The sequence below is a fragment of the Nelumbo lutea genome, chromosome 8, assembly GCF_056320005.1.
Source record: "Nelumbo lutea isolate HS-2025 chromosome 8, American lotus-T2T, whole genome shotgun sequence".
NCBI lineage: Eukaryota > Viridiplantae > Streptophyta > Magnoliopsida > Proteales > Nelumbonaceae > Nelumbo > Nelumbo lutea.
Window position 1 is genome coordinate 12,711,718 of NC_142691.1, and position 14,869 is coordinate 12,726,586.

Consider the following 14,869-nt stretch of genomic DNA (forward strand, 5'->3'; position numbering starts at 1 on the left):
GCTCAAACAAAAGTGAACCAGAATGCAAATTTACTCTAAACCGGGATTATACTCTATTTGTATCATTTCCAAACACAACTTAAAAGAGCGATACTATATGCCCTGTATCGATGTAATCGATACTTTAAACTTTAGAAAGAAGAAAAAATATAATATTTAAAGTGTATTCTGTTGTTGGTAAGAATCTATATCACCTCTAGCGTGTAAGTACAATCTGTATCTACTGGTTAGCTATCAACGTCTTCCATTGCTGGATGGATCCCTGTAAGAAATTACTTTCAATTATTGCAAAATAGGTAACCAGTAGATTCCAACGCAGAGACACCTGAGGATGATAATTCTCGTAAAAGATGTAGGGTCCTCATTTTCCCTTCTTCTCCACCAATAAAACCATTGGTTTTATTGATTGATTTGCATGCCAAATGAAGCAAAACAAATGACTACAGTATGGAAAGTCCAACTTGCCATGAACAAATCCCAGTTGCACAGAGGACCAGATTCATTATTCAAGTTGGAGGCCTTGTAAGTTGAAACAAAGCCAAACAATTTAAGAGAGATAGCATGTGCTCATGTGTTTCACTAGTAACCTAAAGGCTAGGCGTTTTAGGGCCCATTTGGTTCATGGAAAAAAGGTCTGGAATTAGAATTGGAATGGGTCATTCTGATTTCAACTGTCCCATTTCTGCAGGACTAACCATTCCTTTCTCCTTCCTTGGTAATGAAATTCCTTTTTAACTTATTCTAATTTCAATTCTAACCATATACCAAACAGACCCTTATTCTTTTTCTCCTTCATGCAACCTCGGCCTACGTGTGCGGTGTCAATTATGATCCGGGTCTGGGTCGGACCATGAGTACCCAATGGGCAGTGTCGGTTTTAGCCACATTAGAAATGTGGGGCTAAGTGGGCTCTTTTTATTTGCAGTGAAACAAATGTGGGGTTGGCCAGGTTGGATCTATGAAGTGTTTGAAGTAGCAGGAAGCAGTAGGTATTAGGAAGCAAGTTGGAGGTTTCCAAATTTTAATTTTTTTTTCTTTTCCTTACATTTTTTTTTCTCAATTATGTTTAGTGTTTGTTTGTTTCAACTTTAAATCAATTGGAGACGGCAATTTTGAATCCATGGCTGTTTGTACGAGTGTATTGACTGTCCTTTCCTTTGTTGTGTCCTGCAGACAGCCTGACCCAAACTAGCTAATATGTGTAATGACTGAGTGGAATGTTTAAACATCAGAGGTGCTTAGCAAATTAAAAGCTTTGGATCTATGAATGAACTGATTGTTGTTTATAATCACAACACCACAAATGTCCAACAAGATGATTTTAGCTGTTTACATTTGTGAAGAATTTGTTAATTAAGATATCGGCAAAGGATGGTGAAGATGGATGGCCAAGATTAATTACTGGGACCCATAACACTCTGTATATATTTTTATTTCAAACATGAAATTTATTTTAGCTTCTGTTTGGAGTGGGAGGCCCAAGGAGTACTAGTCATGTGTTTGAAGGAAATGTGAAGCTTCACTACTTTGGACAGACGCATATTACTGTAATTTGGAATTCTTAAAGGATGGTTTCTTTTATTGCTAGCATCTCTTATTTCTCTTTAATTAGGTGAAGCCCATGTCCCCCTCCCAGGAATGAGCTAAGTCCAGTTCTTTGGAGCACAAGGCCCCACTACCGACACCCTGCCCCAAGCCAGAATCAGCACAGAGATGTCTCACAGGTACCTAATTTAATATCTAAATATGCTTTTTACTATTTACACTAAAATCCATCAATTATGATCATTTCCCTTTGTTTTTTTTCTTTTTGGTAATAATGGTTAGCATTTCTAGTTTCATACCATAAATTACTTTATTTAAGCCCTAATTACATGGTTTTCAAAATCGGGCCGGACCGGACAATCAGACTGGAAAAACTGGGAATCAGTCAACTGAAAGGTTCTACTTTACCCCAAAATAGCTTTTGGCGAAAAAAAATCGTTGATTCAATCAGCAAATTGCTGATCTGGGCAGTCAAACCGTCAATCCGGATAATAGTTTTTGACCATTTTTTATTTTTTGTTAAAATGGACTAGCCATTTGAATCAGACGGTCAAACTGTTTGACCCAGAAATCAGTCCCCAAAATGGTTCCCTGTCTGGTCCAGTTTTAATTAAAAACCTTGCCTAATTATACCATAGTTGTTCTCTTGTTAGAGTGCAAATAACCATAAATATAGAAAAAAAAAATGAGTATATGGTGTTTCACCACTTGGCAACACACACCTAGCTAGATAATACTATGGCTCAGTTTGGAAAGAGTACATATATATAGTGCAAAATCTTATATTTTATATTATTTTATATTCTTAAACCTTATATCTATACTGTATATATTTGTATTATTTATACTCTTCTGAAACTGAGCCTACATTTCATGCTTACAGGGAAGCAAACAGACTCACAGATGTTCTAGCTCATGAGTTGATTAATCAAGTTAAAATTCTTAAAGATGATATCGTTGGTATTCTTGTGCTTATGCTTAGAATTGGCCACATCCTTTGTTGTAATTATTTGTTCTTTGGGGAAGGAGGAGTGGGGGTTTGAGTTTGTGTGGGAAGGCATGTTGTTTTTTGGATTTGAGGCAAGGCTGCCCACATCCTCTCTTCTATCAGTGTTTCTTCTTTTTTTTTTTTATAATGGTTAATAAAATTTTAAGGTAGTCACATTCTTCCCCTAAGAATAGGTTTTGGGGTTAAAAAAACCTTGAAACACCGCACCCGAACCGCACAACACACCTTTGAATCGATTTTCAATTGCCATTTATTTTTAAATTATTTTTGAATCATTGCTTGGTGTAGTGATCAATCTTGGGTTGACAAGCATGAGAACATGAATCGAAGTCTGAGAGGAGCCATTTTGTGGTCATTGTTTGATGTAATGGTCAAATTTCGGGCTGACAAGCATGAGACGTGGGTTCAAATTTGAGAGCAACCACTTTATACTAAAAACCATATAAAAAATCAAGTTTGTATGAATCCAAGACCCCAAATAGCTAGAACCAACATTTGATAATGGCCTTACGGGCCCTCAGTTACTTCATTATTGCCTAGTTTCCTGTACATTTTCTGGTTTGGAGAATCATTTTCTGATTTGTTTTAATATTACAATATTTAGTCATCTCTAATTGATCTATATCTTAATCGTGATTCAGGCTTGTTCAATCATTCAAAGAGTTATTTTTTTTTTTTTGTAATTTTTCTTCATATTAGGTCATATTCGCCTGTGAGCTTTGTGACCCACCTGAAGAACAGCATAAAACTTTCTATTCCATATTTTCTACCCTAATTTGGACATTGATACCAACCCTAGAATCTTGTTCCTGCAATCTGCACAACAATCAACTGTATGTTTAATTTCTAATCTCCCCCCGAATATTGCAGCCTCACTCCATTAATGGAATAATTGAAAGTGTCCAAGCTTATTATGCATACTAAGTTGGTTGTTGTATGTGGTCCAACTGATCATCTTATATGAATAACTAATTAAACCATATAGTTCAATTATTATTCGGTGGCTAGTTGCAGTTTCCACCCAACTTGAATCATCAACAACATGTCTGTTGGCTGAGTGAGTTGTGCCTGAAACATTGCACCAGTCATGTCGACTGATAGATCACTCAAACCGGCCAGTGATCTAGTTACAGTCCATGCAGATATCACATCTGCTGCAACCGTGGTTGCAGCACTTAATTGGGTGCCCATATTCAATTGGGGTGGAGGTGGGGGGTTGCAGGGAAGTGATGTGACCATGATCATATCACAATAGATGTGAAATTGTGAACTCATATTAGGAATTCCGAGTTGCTGTATTAATGTTGAGCACTTGGGGGAGTGAATGAAGTGTGTGATGTCTTTGTCTTTTACATCAATAGCATAAACAACCCTAGCTACATCTTTATCAAAAGATGGTCAATGTCTACCAGCCTACTATTACTATATCCTTCAATAATCAATTGGATTAATAACTATTTCCAGCAAACAGGTCTAAACCCAATTGATTAATCATACCTTATACCCACTTGATCATTAATTAACACTAATTTATAATTCAGTAAATACATAGCCCAAAATATTTGGGTTCTCCCTGCAAGTAACCAACCAACTACAGGGTTTAATTAAATCATTAATACTGATATCCCTTTACTTAGTTTGTTGGTGATATTTATTAAACCAAAAGTGGGGTTGGGCCGGGGTTTGGACAAACCTCTCTAATTTTCTTTTAACACAATCATTCCTCTTATTAGTAATTACTGTTCATGTAAAGTGATGCAAATTTAGCTCTCCACACATGTAGCCAACATAATGTTCTTACACATGCCTGTACGCATGCATGTATACATCGATCATGATGATGATCTCATGCATACATGCATAAATGTTTAGAAACTGGGGTCTGAGGGTTGATAGTCAACAAGAAATCAGTATGGCTGAACCCATGATCAGTGCATGAACGAACCATGAAATGGGCACCCATGCATGCACATCCTTTCATGTGTATATACTTACTTCGACAATGCATCCATGGACTATGGTGGTGTATTCGGTCCTCACAATAATAAATTAAAGGGATAGCTACAGGACCAGGCCGGCCGCTGGTCACATGGAGTGTTCCCTCTCGATTCATCAGACGGTCTGGATTAAAACCCACCAACCCATCAAGGACCAGCAGCCCTACGATCTGCCCCACATCCAACTGAGAGTGCCCACACAAAAGTACTCTTCAAGGCAGCAAACAAGTCGCCACCTTTGCCACTCATGTGACCGACCACTATCCCTGTGTTGACCTGTCACTGCTTCCACTATGTCTCCTGCTCTTCTCTTGTATGTATAAAAGCTAGCCGTTCGGTCGATCCTCCACTGCAAAAACTTTAAACCCTGTATAGCGCGCAAGAGAGAAGAGAAGAACCAGAAGAAGAACAGCAAGAAGAAGAAGAAGAAAACAGAGTCGCAGGTGAAGGAACAGGCTCCAGGTTCCAAGAATGACGAGTCTAGGCCTTGAGATCACAGAGCTGAGGTTGGGTCTTCCAGGCGGTTGCCCACCAAAGGAGAAGAATGAAAAGAAGAGAGAGTTTTCGGAAATAGCCGAGGATGAGAACAGCTCCAACAGCGGCGGCGACCGGAAAACCCAAACCAAGACCCAAATTGTGGGGTGGCCACCGGTTTGTTCTTATCGGAAAAAGAACAACGTTCATGAGAAAGAAACTGCCAAAAATTACGTCAAAGTTAGCATGGACGGCGCTCCGTTTCTGCGTAAGATCGACTTGAACACCCACAAAGGATACCCCGATCTCGCTGCCGCCTTCGAAAAGCTCTTTGGATGTTTCGGCATCGGTAAGTGATCTCATCTCTACCGTTAATTCCTCCTCCTCTTTACATTCTTTACATTCTGTACGTAGAAGAAGAAGAAGAAGAAGAAGAACCCTAGCCAAATTTTCAATAATTAACCACGTGAGAAAACCCGTTTATTGTAGGATGTGACACGCGACCTAGTAAGCACATCTAGGTAAAAACGAGATTATCCAAATAGGGGCACGTGTTTCATATTTATTGGTTCTCAAAACCATTAAAATTTGAAGAGGAAATAAATTGTTAATTCTAATTAATAAAATTAAAAATCATTTTAATTTAATTTTTAAGCAAAAAATCTAAAATGTAAAATTTAATTAAATTTTGCTTTTCAATTCTTTGTTCATGGCAGGTGGCGTTTGGAAGGACTCGGACAGTTCGGAATATATTCCCATATACGAGGACAAGGACGGTGATTGGATGCTGGTGGGAGACACACCCTGGGAGTAAGTTTATTCTCGCAATCAAACACCATCACTCTTTCAATTTAATATAAAAGAAAAAATTGAGGTAAATTTTGTATACACCATCATTGCGCTGGATAATCAAATCAACGGCCTTGTCTTTATCTGGTCCATCAGATCATATGCCTTGGCTCATGCTCCGCCACATCTACCGGTTGTTGTTACATCTTTTCCTCACCGTCTGATCTCAATGAGATCCACTTGAGTACGTGTAGGGCTCGTTTCGTTGGAACCGTAACTAAGAGGGTTGACTTTTGTAGACATCGGTAGACACATGACAGCTAATTGTCGTGCGGGAAACTTTGAAAAATAAACTAAAAACAAAATAAACCAAATAATTGTTTGGCATTTTGGGTAGATGAAAGGGTTAATTTGGTCCAATTGCACACATTTCTATTCTACCTTCTCACGGCTGCTTCCCTCGGTGCCTCACCAACCCGACAATGTAATAAAACGCAAACAAATTTCTCGTATATTGTCGACTATATGACAAATTTGTCCTTGTGGTACATTATTGGGCATAGATGATCTCTCAACCACAATTTCCCAGAGGATAGAAATTTTTGGTACAGTAGGTACTGTTTTCACAGTACGTATAGGTTGATACCTAGTTGTGACCATGAATTTTCATTATCCATGGATCCCACTTCGTACATATCTCATCAGATTATTTATCCCAGTTCCTAAATAGTCTATCTTTTTCCTTTTAACCATTTTTTTGTTAATTGCCAAAATAGCCAATTTCTTTTTTATTCATATATATTTTTTCCAGAAAATTTGGAAGAGGCCTTTCGTCTTTTTTACACTGGGGAAGCTAAAAGTCAGTCAAAAATTGTTTGGTGAAAAAGATCTAAATGGACCTTCTTCTGCATGAAAAAGCCCACCCCCCACCTCAAACGTGGTTTAATAGAAAGGCATTAAAAGGATGAATTTGATAATAGATTTGTGTTTAGTTAACAAGAAAAAATTTACTTATAATACTGTTAATTATCCTTGTGCAGAATGTTTACTGAATCATGCAAAAGGCTGAGGATAATGAAGAGATCAGAGGCCAAGGATGTGGGATTGCAGTCGAGAGGCTCTTAGGGGAATCTTCAAGCACTGGTGTATGGAGAAAAACGAGTTGAACTTAAAATTTGATCAGACTGCTTTCACTGTTCCTTTGGTCATTTCTGTTTCTTCGTTTGTTCAAATTACCCATTAGGCTTCAGCTGCTGTAGATGGCCCCAGAACTCAAAATGAGGGAGATCATTAGCCCCTCCTTATCATACATCTTAGTTTCATGTGATAGAATACATGTATACATATATATATATGTGTGTAGTTGCTTGTATCCTTCATTTTGAGATAAAAAATAAATGTTATTTAAATTGTAATAGACAGAAAAGAAACAAAGGAAAGGAAAAGAGAGGCATCTTCATGGTGTTATTATGTTGTTATTGTTCTAGTGTGTGGTGGGTCATGTAGTTGTTAATTGAATAAGTTTTCTTATTAATTGAAGATGGAGTTTTTTTTGGTACATCTCAAAGTCTTCTTATGGGCATTAGCAAAAGTTATTTGTAAGCTTCAAAATGTCGTAATGTATTTGTACATATTGTACGATATGTATCGTTTGTTAATTCGCCAATACAATAAATACTAGGAATTAAGACATTTGACTATTTTTGAACTTTGAAGGTTATTACTGATGACGTAAGATCTGGTGCTTCTTATTGGTAGACAGTTCGGATGTCATATTAAATAGGTCGTCTGGTCGAATTGCAAAAAAATGATTATCAGAGTGTTTAAGTACCTTGATTTAGGGTGGGTATTCCAAATACACTCGCACGTACTTTGTGAGGTTGGAGGTGAAACCTTTATATAGGTTAATTGCAATGAGACTCACAAAATACATTTGAGATCTCTGACCCATCTGATTCGGAGGTGATTTCACACCTACTCCACGTAAGCGGGTAACTCCCCAGGAGGGGAGGGAATGGTAATTCCCTCAAATTACCCCCCCCCCCTCCAACAGTTGGTCCGATTCAAGACCCCTATATCATATCCCCTCAAACCAAATGAACCCAAAATCATGCAATACACACAAAATAATGTATAATGTCTATCAACACTTTGAACCTTATTTAAAAATTACTTAAATTGAGGTTAAGCCTCGAATACTAGATTCTTAGGGGACTCAGAATTAACCCTAGAACAATATGTCTAGAGGAATAATGTTATGAGAGAATTTATTTATATTGAAGCTAATTGCCCAGTGGTATTAAAGATTGAAGGCATCGATTAAACCAGAATTCTGAAAGGTATATAGAGAATTCATCATTTATATATATATATATATATCTACCATGTCTAAGGTCTACAACTCTTTTTCTTTCTTTACATGATAGAGACATAAAATAAAGTGAAACATAAGGAAAAAAAATTATTCAGGATTTGCAAAAAATGGAAATGATGCTTAACTACTCATATCACAGTGAGGTGATTGTCAAACATATTGCTTCTATCAGAAGAATTGGACTGATAAAGATTATTACTCATAATCAGGTCATTTATCATGCTAATTCCATGGATTAAATTTATGCTTCCAGTGTAAGAATTAAATTGATTATTGTTCATCAACATTGGACTCCAATTCTCTCTCTCTCTCTCTCTCTCTCTCTCTCTCTCTCTCTCTCTCTCTCTCTCTCTCTCTCTCTCTCTCTCTCTCTCTCTCTCTCTCTCTCTCTCTCTCTCGTGGCCAGGGGAATTTATCAATTTTTCTGAATCACAAGCATAAACAGAATGGCCAAAATTCATATAGTCGATCGACCCTATATATAGGAAGTCACATCTGCACCTCACAGAATGTGCCTGAAAAACGTCTCATAGTACATCCCAACCATGTATTGGAAACATCTCCCAGTGACAATTAAGGGAGATGTTCTCCATGCACGTTGGGAAATACATGTGAGACATTTTTGGGATGCATTCTGTGAGGTGCAAATGTAAACTCCCTATATATATAGTTGGGATAAGGATTAGGTGATAGAGATGATGATGTTGATGATACAGCCATACAACAATAACAAAAGCTATAGAAACGGGAGTTTATTATTATAAGAGAAAGTGGCATTGAATTTCAGTTACATGGAGTTGAACATTTAGGCTCGTTTTGTTGCATAAAAGATAGTGAATTATTAATGATTTCCTTCCAAAAAATATTCTATATGATAGGAAAATAAAATATTTTTTGCTTAATAACTAGGAAACAATATTATGAGTGTTGCAATATGCAAAATCCAAAGGACCAGCCTCTGTGAAAAATGAATTATTATAAAACTACAATAAATTTCATTTTCCTACAACTAAACTAATTCCATTTTTCTGGTTTCATTTGTCTTCCTTTTCATTTTTTTTTCTGAAAAAATGTCAATTTTAGGAAAGTTATTCGATTTCCTTCATTTTATGTGCAACTAAATGGAGACAAAATAAAAAAAAAAAAAACAAACAAAAAGGTGTCAGATAATATATATTAAGCACAAAGAAAATTATTCATTTTCCTTCACTTATGTTTGAGATATGGTGACATTGTTGCCATGGGGATCCAACATGGTGACAAGGCAAACTTAGGCCCCGTTTTTTTTTCAGTAAGTTATTTATCTGGGTAAATGCAGTTACTTGGGTAAAATTTTCCTAGGAAACACTTACCTGGGTAAGTGCATTTACCCATGTTCTTTTATTTCTCAATTAAATAAGGCAACAACCATTTTAGCAATAAAAGTCCATAATTAAAAAGGGTATTTTTGTTCCATCCAAGTGTTGGCAAGTTTCTCCTTATGTGGGAAAATTATTTACCACCTAAGGAAAATAATCTTTCCCTGGTCCCCACATAAATCTGAAAAAAAAAACATGGTATTCTTGATCAATGGAAACTCCTTTCAAAATCTGAAAAAAGAAACCCCCTTAATCATTTTACTTGTAGTAAACATGTCATCATTTTGGGGACACCAATTTCACCTAAAAAATAAAAACATTAAAATATATCAACCATTTTCGATACATTGAATCCTTGCAAACCTTCCTACAAAAGGAAATAAATAAATAAACAAAATAATTTTTAAATAATAAGCGTGTGGAATTTAAAATCTCACGTGTATGCTGCAATTCTAAAATCAAATATGCACATAATTATTATCAATAATAATAATAATAAATTAAATAAATACAATATAATATAATGCATATATTGAGGAACATATGATGTTATTATAGAGTATTATTAGGGCTTCAATCCCTAGCTTCACAATAATCAAAGCAAACATTAATCGAAGCTAATTGGAGACCAAACCCTAACTGGTCAAAATAGTATTACTTCGCACAGAGAGAGACCAAACAATCCTTAATACAAAACCCCATGTTGTTATGCTGTTTATTTATGCACAGCAGAGGCCATATGGGACATGTCCACATGATCAGTCTCCATCGTCTAACCCTACCCTTAATTCCGAATACAGAATCTAATCTGTATTTAGACATACCTAATTTTTTAATATAAATTCATCTAACCTAATCCTTTTCTGATGATAATAATCGGACGGTCAAGATCTTTTCTTCCTATCCTAGTTCTTTTATTTGTTTATTTTGAGTCAACTTAGTGGTAGTCTGGTAATTTTGGGTACAAATTAAGAGGCAACTTGGTCTTTAGAGCTACAATTAATCCCTAATTCCAACGGAATCTCCCCATCTCTTGCACACTGAGCGGATGTAGATATGGTTGACGATTTGTCCGCCACGAATTAACTTCTTTAATCGAAAAATTATCACGTTAGTTGGGGAATTTCCCGACACTAATTAGTTAATTAATTGAAAAATCGATCGAAATATTTCGTTCACTGAGATTTTTCTTCATTTAAGGATCCGTTTGCCCGTCCCTCTTTTCTCCATTGTTGGCCTTTTTTTATTAATTGTGATGATTAAAAAATCAAGAGAGCTTTGGTTTTGGACATTGGTTGCCCACTCGGGAACCCGGAACTGTTTGACGGACTGGCCGTCCATTAAAAGAGATTTCAACTATCCAAACGGCATCTTAGGCTTGCAAAGTTTTGGGCAGTGACTCGGCTCAATAATTCTGGCCACGTGGCAAAGATGGTTCCGGGAGGCAATCTAGACGACCCAGCGCAATTCTTGGCTTTTCCAAAAGCGGTCAAGGAGGAAACGACAAATTATCTGCCACATATATAGACTACAGATACGATCTACACAAGAAAATTTGGCTTACACCACACGGATGGGAATATTGTCACAAGAGTCCCATCAATAAGAGCCATTGATGAGATCAGACAAGTGGGAGGCGTCGAATATATCGATCACACTTTCTTTGGACAAAAAAGGAAAGAGGCCAATTTATTCAAATCAGGCATCGAAGACGTAGCGGGAGACGACGTTCCACAGTGAGAATGTGAGATTTGCCGCATCTAATCAATCACACCATCCTGTTCTATTCAATTTTTGTCATTTGCTCAGCGGGGAAGGGGGCCTCGTATGAACACGAATAAAGCTAAAATATCTTGTCTGAGCAAATTTGTCATGGTTGGATTTCTTCCCAGAGCCAAACTGCCCACACGGCCACACCCAAACGGCCAAATTTTTAACGAAACAATCTTTCTAGTTATTGATTTGGGATTTATGTTTAAGGGCCAGTTTGGTTTTTAGGAATAGGAGTAAGGGTTTGGAATTGGAATCCGAATTGTCATTCTGATTTCAATTATTTGATTTGGAAAGAATCAAAATCTCATTTTCATTATTTCATCTTCCTCTTTTAAAAATGAAATATCATTTCAACTTATTTTAATTTCCATTCCAATTTCTGTCAGAACCAAACATAATTCTGACTATAGACCAAACAGACATTTAATTTCAAGCTTTTGAGAGTTGGTTAGGGATTAATTAATGAAGACAGGAGAACCGAAGTTGGGCAAATGTGGGAATTGGACTGAAAATGTTCCTGTTCTTCACTGATTCCTTCATTGACCTGAGGCATGGCCCCGTGGCTTCCACGTGATTATCAGATTCCCCAGAACCAGAAGGAAGAGGTTGTTATTTTGTTGTTTTGTGGACTTCTCCAAGTCTATTATTAATTTATTATTTGGTGTCTGAATCGGTGCAGAATTAAAATTTCAAGCGAAATGATTACTCTCCCCCGATTCTAATTCCCGATGTTGGAAAAGATGCAGGGAACTTGGGACCCGCTAATCAATTAAGTGCACCCTAAGCTGTGCAGAAATGGCAAAAGGATCCGCTACGATGAATTATTCCCACATAGCATTATCAATATGTTATTATGAATGAAAAACGAGATATTCCTAATGGATAGTTATAATGTTTCGTGGGTAGAGATGTGGTAAAAACTCCTGGATAGTAGACTTGAGCCCCAAAAGTGAACATATTTGATTATTTGAATACGGCTTAAATTTTTAATTGAATGGTTTTTTGAGATAGTATCAAATTCTCTCTCACCATTATCAACTGCTTTAATGTTTGATTCATGTCGCCTAATTATAGTTAGTTAAGTTTCAGCATAAAATATTAATGAATGGGTTTACTCTTATCCATGAGTGAATGGGCATGTTAGAGAATATAAACTTATTTGGCAACTTTCCTTATAAATTTATAATTTTTAGGTTGAAACAATTTTTAGGCTCCATTTGAAAGGACTAAAAATACAAATATGTAGGGGATGTTTAGAACCATGGCTCTTTTTCAAAAAAATGGTGTCATGTTGGATCCACATACGTATTTTAACAAATGCTCATGTATCTTATTGTTTGGTTTGGCCGATTATTAAAAAATTGGGTATACCTCGAAAATTAGGACCCCACCGATGCATGAAAACGTCAAATTGATGTGTACCCTATGTGGTGTTTACCTGTCAGCACATACATGAAAGACGGTGATGAAAATCACCTTACCAAACAGTATAATGTTACTCATTGCTTACGTAGTAGAAGTTTTTTTTTTTTTTTTGTGAAAAACGGGTCTTAGAAGCATGGGCGTTTTTTCTTGAAAATCGGTGCCAAAAAGCACCCACGCTTCCAAACACCATGGTAGAGTTCAAAACTTTTAAATTTTGTATATATTTGTATAGTACATATTTGTATTTGTACTCGTTTCAAACTAGGCTTAGTTTGAAAAGAATACAAATATAAATTATAAAGAGTTCAAAACCTTGTATTTTGAATTATTTTGTATATATTTACACTGTACATATTTCATATTGTATTTATACTCTTTTCACATAGAACCGTAGCTAAGGTTCAAAGTATCGACACATTCCTATATGCCCTACCTGCATATCGACCTATATCAGTGTTTTTTTTTTAATTTTATTTATTTTTTAATACCTGTTCAAAGAGGTCTGTTTAAGTCCCGGCTACTTTTTGAACCATGGTCTAACCCAATACCCCCTAGAGGAGCGTATCAAGAAACCATTGGCATGATACATATCGATACTTTAAACCTTGGTAATAGCACAATTTATTTACACTGATTGCAAAACTATGATAATATATGTGATTTGGATGCAAATTTAGATTTACTTTTGTTTCAAATTCTATCTTACTTTGTTTGGTTGCAATATAAATGAAGCAAATTTAGATTTACTTTTGATTTGGTTGCATTTCAACCAAGACACAGCCTTGATAACACCAATGTTACAAGAACAGGTGCCAAAATCTGGCCCAATTTGGCATGGCTCATTTTGGAACGGATTTGATTGGCACAATGGCACCAATTTGGCAGTCGATTTCTTATTGGGTGTGAACACCGATACTGATTTTAGTTTGTTAAGTAAAATATAATAATATATTAGAAGCCTGATAATAAATTATACATAAAACAGTAATATACTCAAATATTTGGATTAATTTTTCCAATCCAATTGCACTTGAGCACTTGTTCAACATTTTTTTTGGGTAGTAGACCATCAATTCTTTGTCAGTTGTTTAAAAGGAAATATTCTATTTGATTGGCCAAGACTTATTCTATACTTCTAGAATGTGTCTCAGTCTAGGGCTACAGAAAGCATAATTATGACATCGGGCCCCTCGTATATCGCCATCGTTCAGGACTCGCGTAAGGATGTATGACCAATTTTAATTAATTCAGGTCTTATTTTCAATGCTTCTTTGAAAATTCTCCTCAACACTCCTGCCATCCAATTTTTGCATTTTATAATCACCATATAACAGTCATATTTCAAACTGTCTCTAGTTTCTCCACGTGGGACCCATTCCCTAAACCGGAGTCATTTATTTAACCCAACCCAACTGCTGAGAGTTTAAATACTGAATTCTTAGCATCCGTTTGGGAGGGTTGAAATGAGCAGCTTTTCATACATGCATTGAGAAGGGATAGCCGGATAGGTAGGAGTGGAACAAAATCGATGCACACTTGGTCTGTTTGGTTTAGACATGAATGAAAATGGAAATTAGAATCAGTAAGAATGGGATTTTATTCTCAAGAAAAAGGCAAGGAATGGTCATTCTCTCGTATGGGAGAATATCATTACAGCAGGAATGGGAATAAGATTTTAATTCTATCCAACCAAACAGTTGTGATTCCCATTCTAGACCCCTATTCATGTGAATCAAATGGGGACTAAGATGTTGACATTAAAAGAAATAAAATGGCCAAACATGATAGACGTAACCAACCCCCACCCCCATGTAATTGGGATAAGCCTTAGAACAATCTATAAGTCATTGTTTGGTGAAAAATGCGAAAAGTCCAAATCAGGTATCAATAAAGTCATTTGAAATTTTGAATGGCTGTCTACTCGAGCCTCTTTGAATAGGTTACCTGAAAAAGGCAGATGAACCAGCTTAGGCAGGTTCCCAATTGGGAGGGCTGAGGCATAGTGAGTGACTCTTGGCTTTTCTGAGGTGCACCCTACACAAACAACCTTTTTAAGGCCTAGTGCGTTTCGTGTTACCTGAACAAATGATTCTTGGGGAAATATTATCTGGATACTCACAACTAC

General features: G+C 36.4%; 1 protein-coding gene across 1 annotated transcript; it reads left to right on the forward strand.

Annotated features, from left to right (window-relative positions):
* The first annotated feature begins 4,630 nt into the window (after positions 1-4,630).
* LOC148842773 (auxin-induced protein AUX22-like) lies at positions 4,631-7,366 on the forward strand. The gene is made up of 3 exons (XM_088959292.1): positions 4,631-5,374; positions 5,742-5,835; positions 6,855-7,366. Exons 1-3 carry the CDS (start codon positions 5,023-5,025, stop codon positions 6,937-6,939), a joined length of 531 nt encoding a protein of 176 aa, XP_088815418.1. The 5' UTR covers positions 4,631-5,022; the 3' UTR covers positions 6,940-7,366.
* The last annotated feature ends 7,503 nt before the right edge of the window (positions 7,367-14,869 follow it).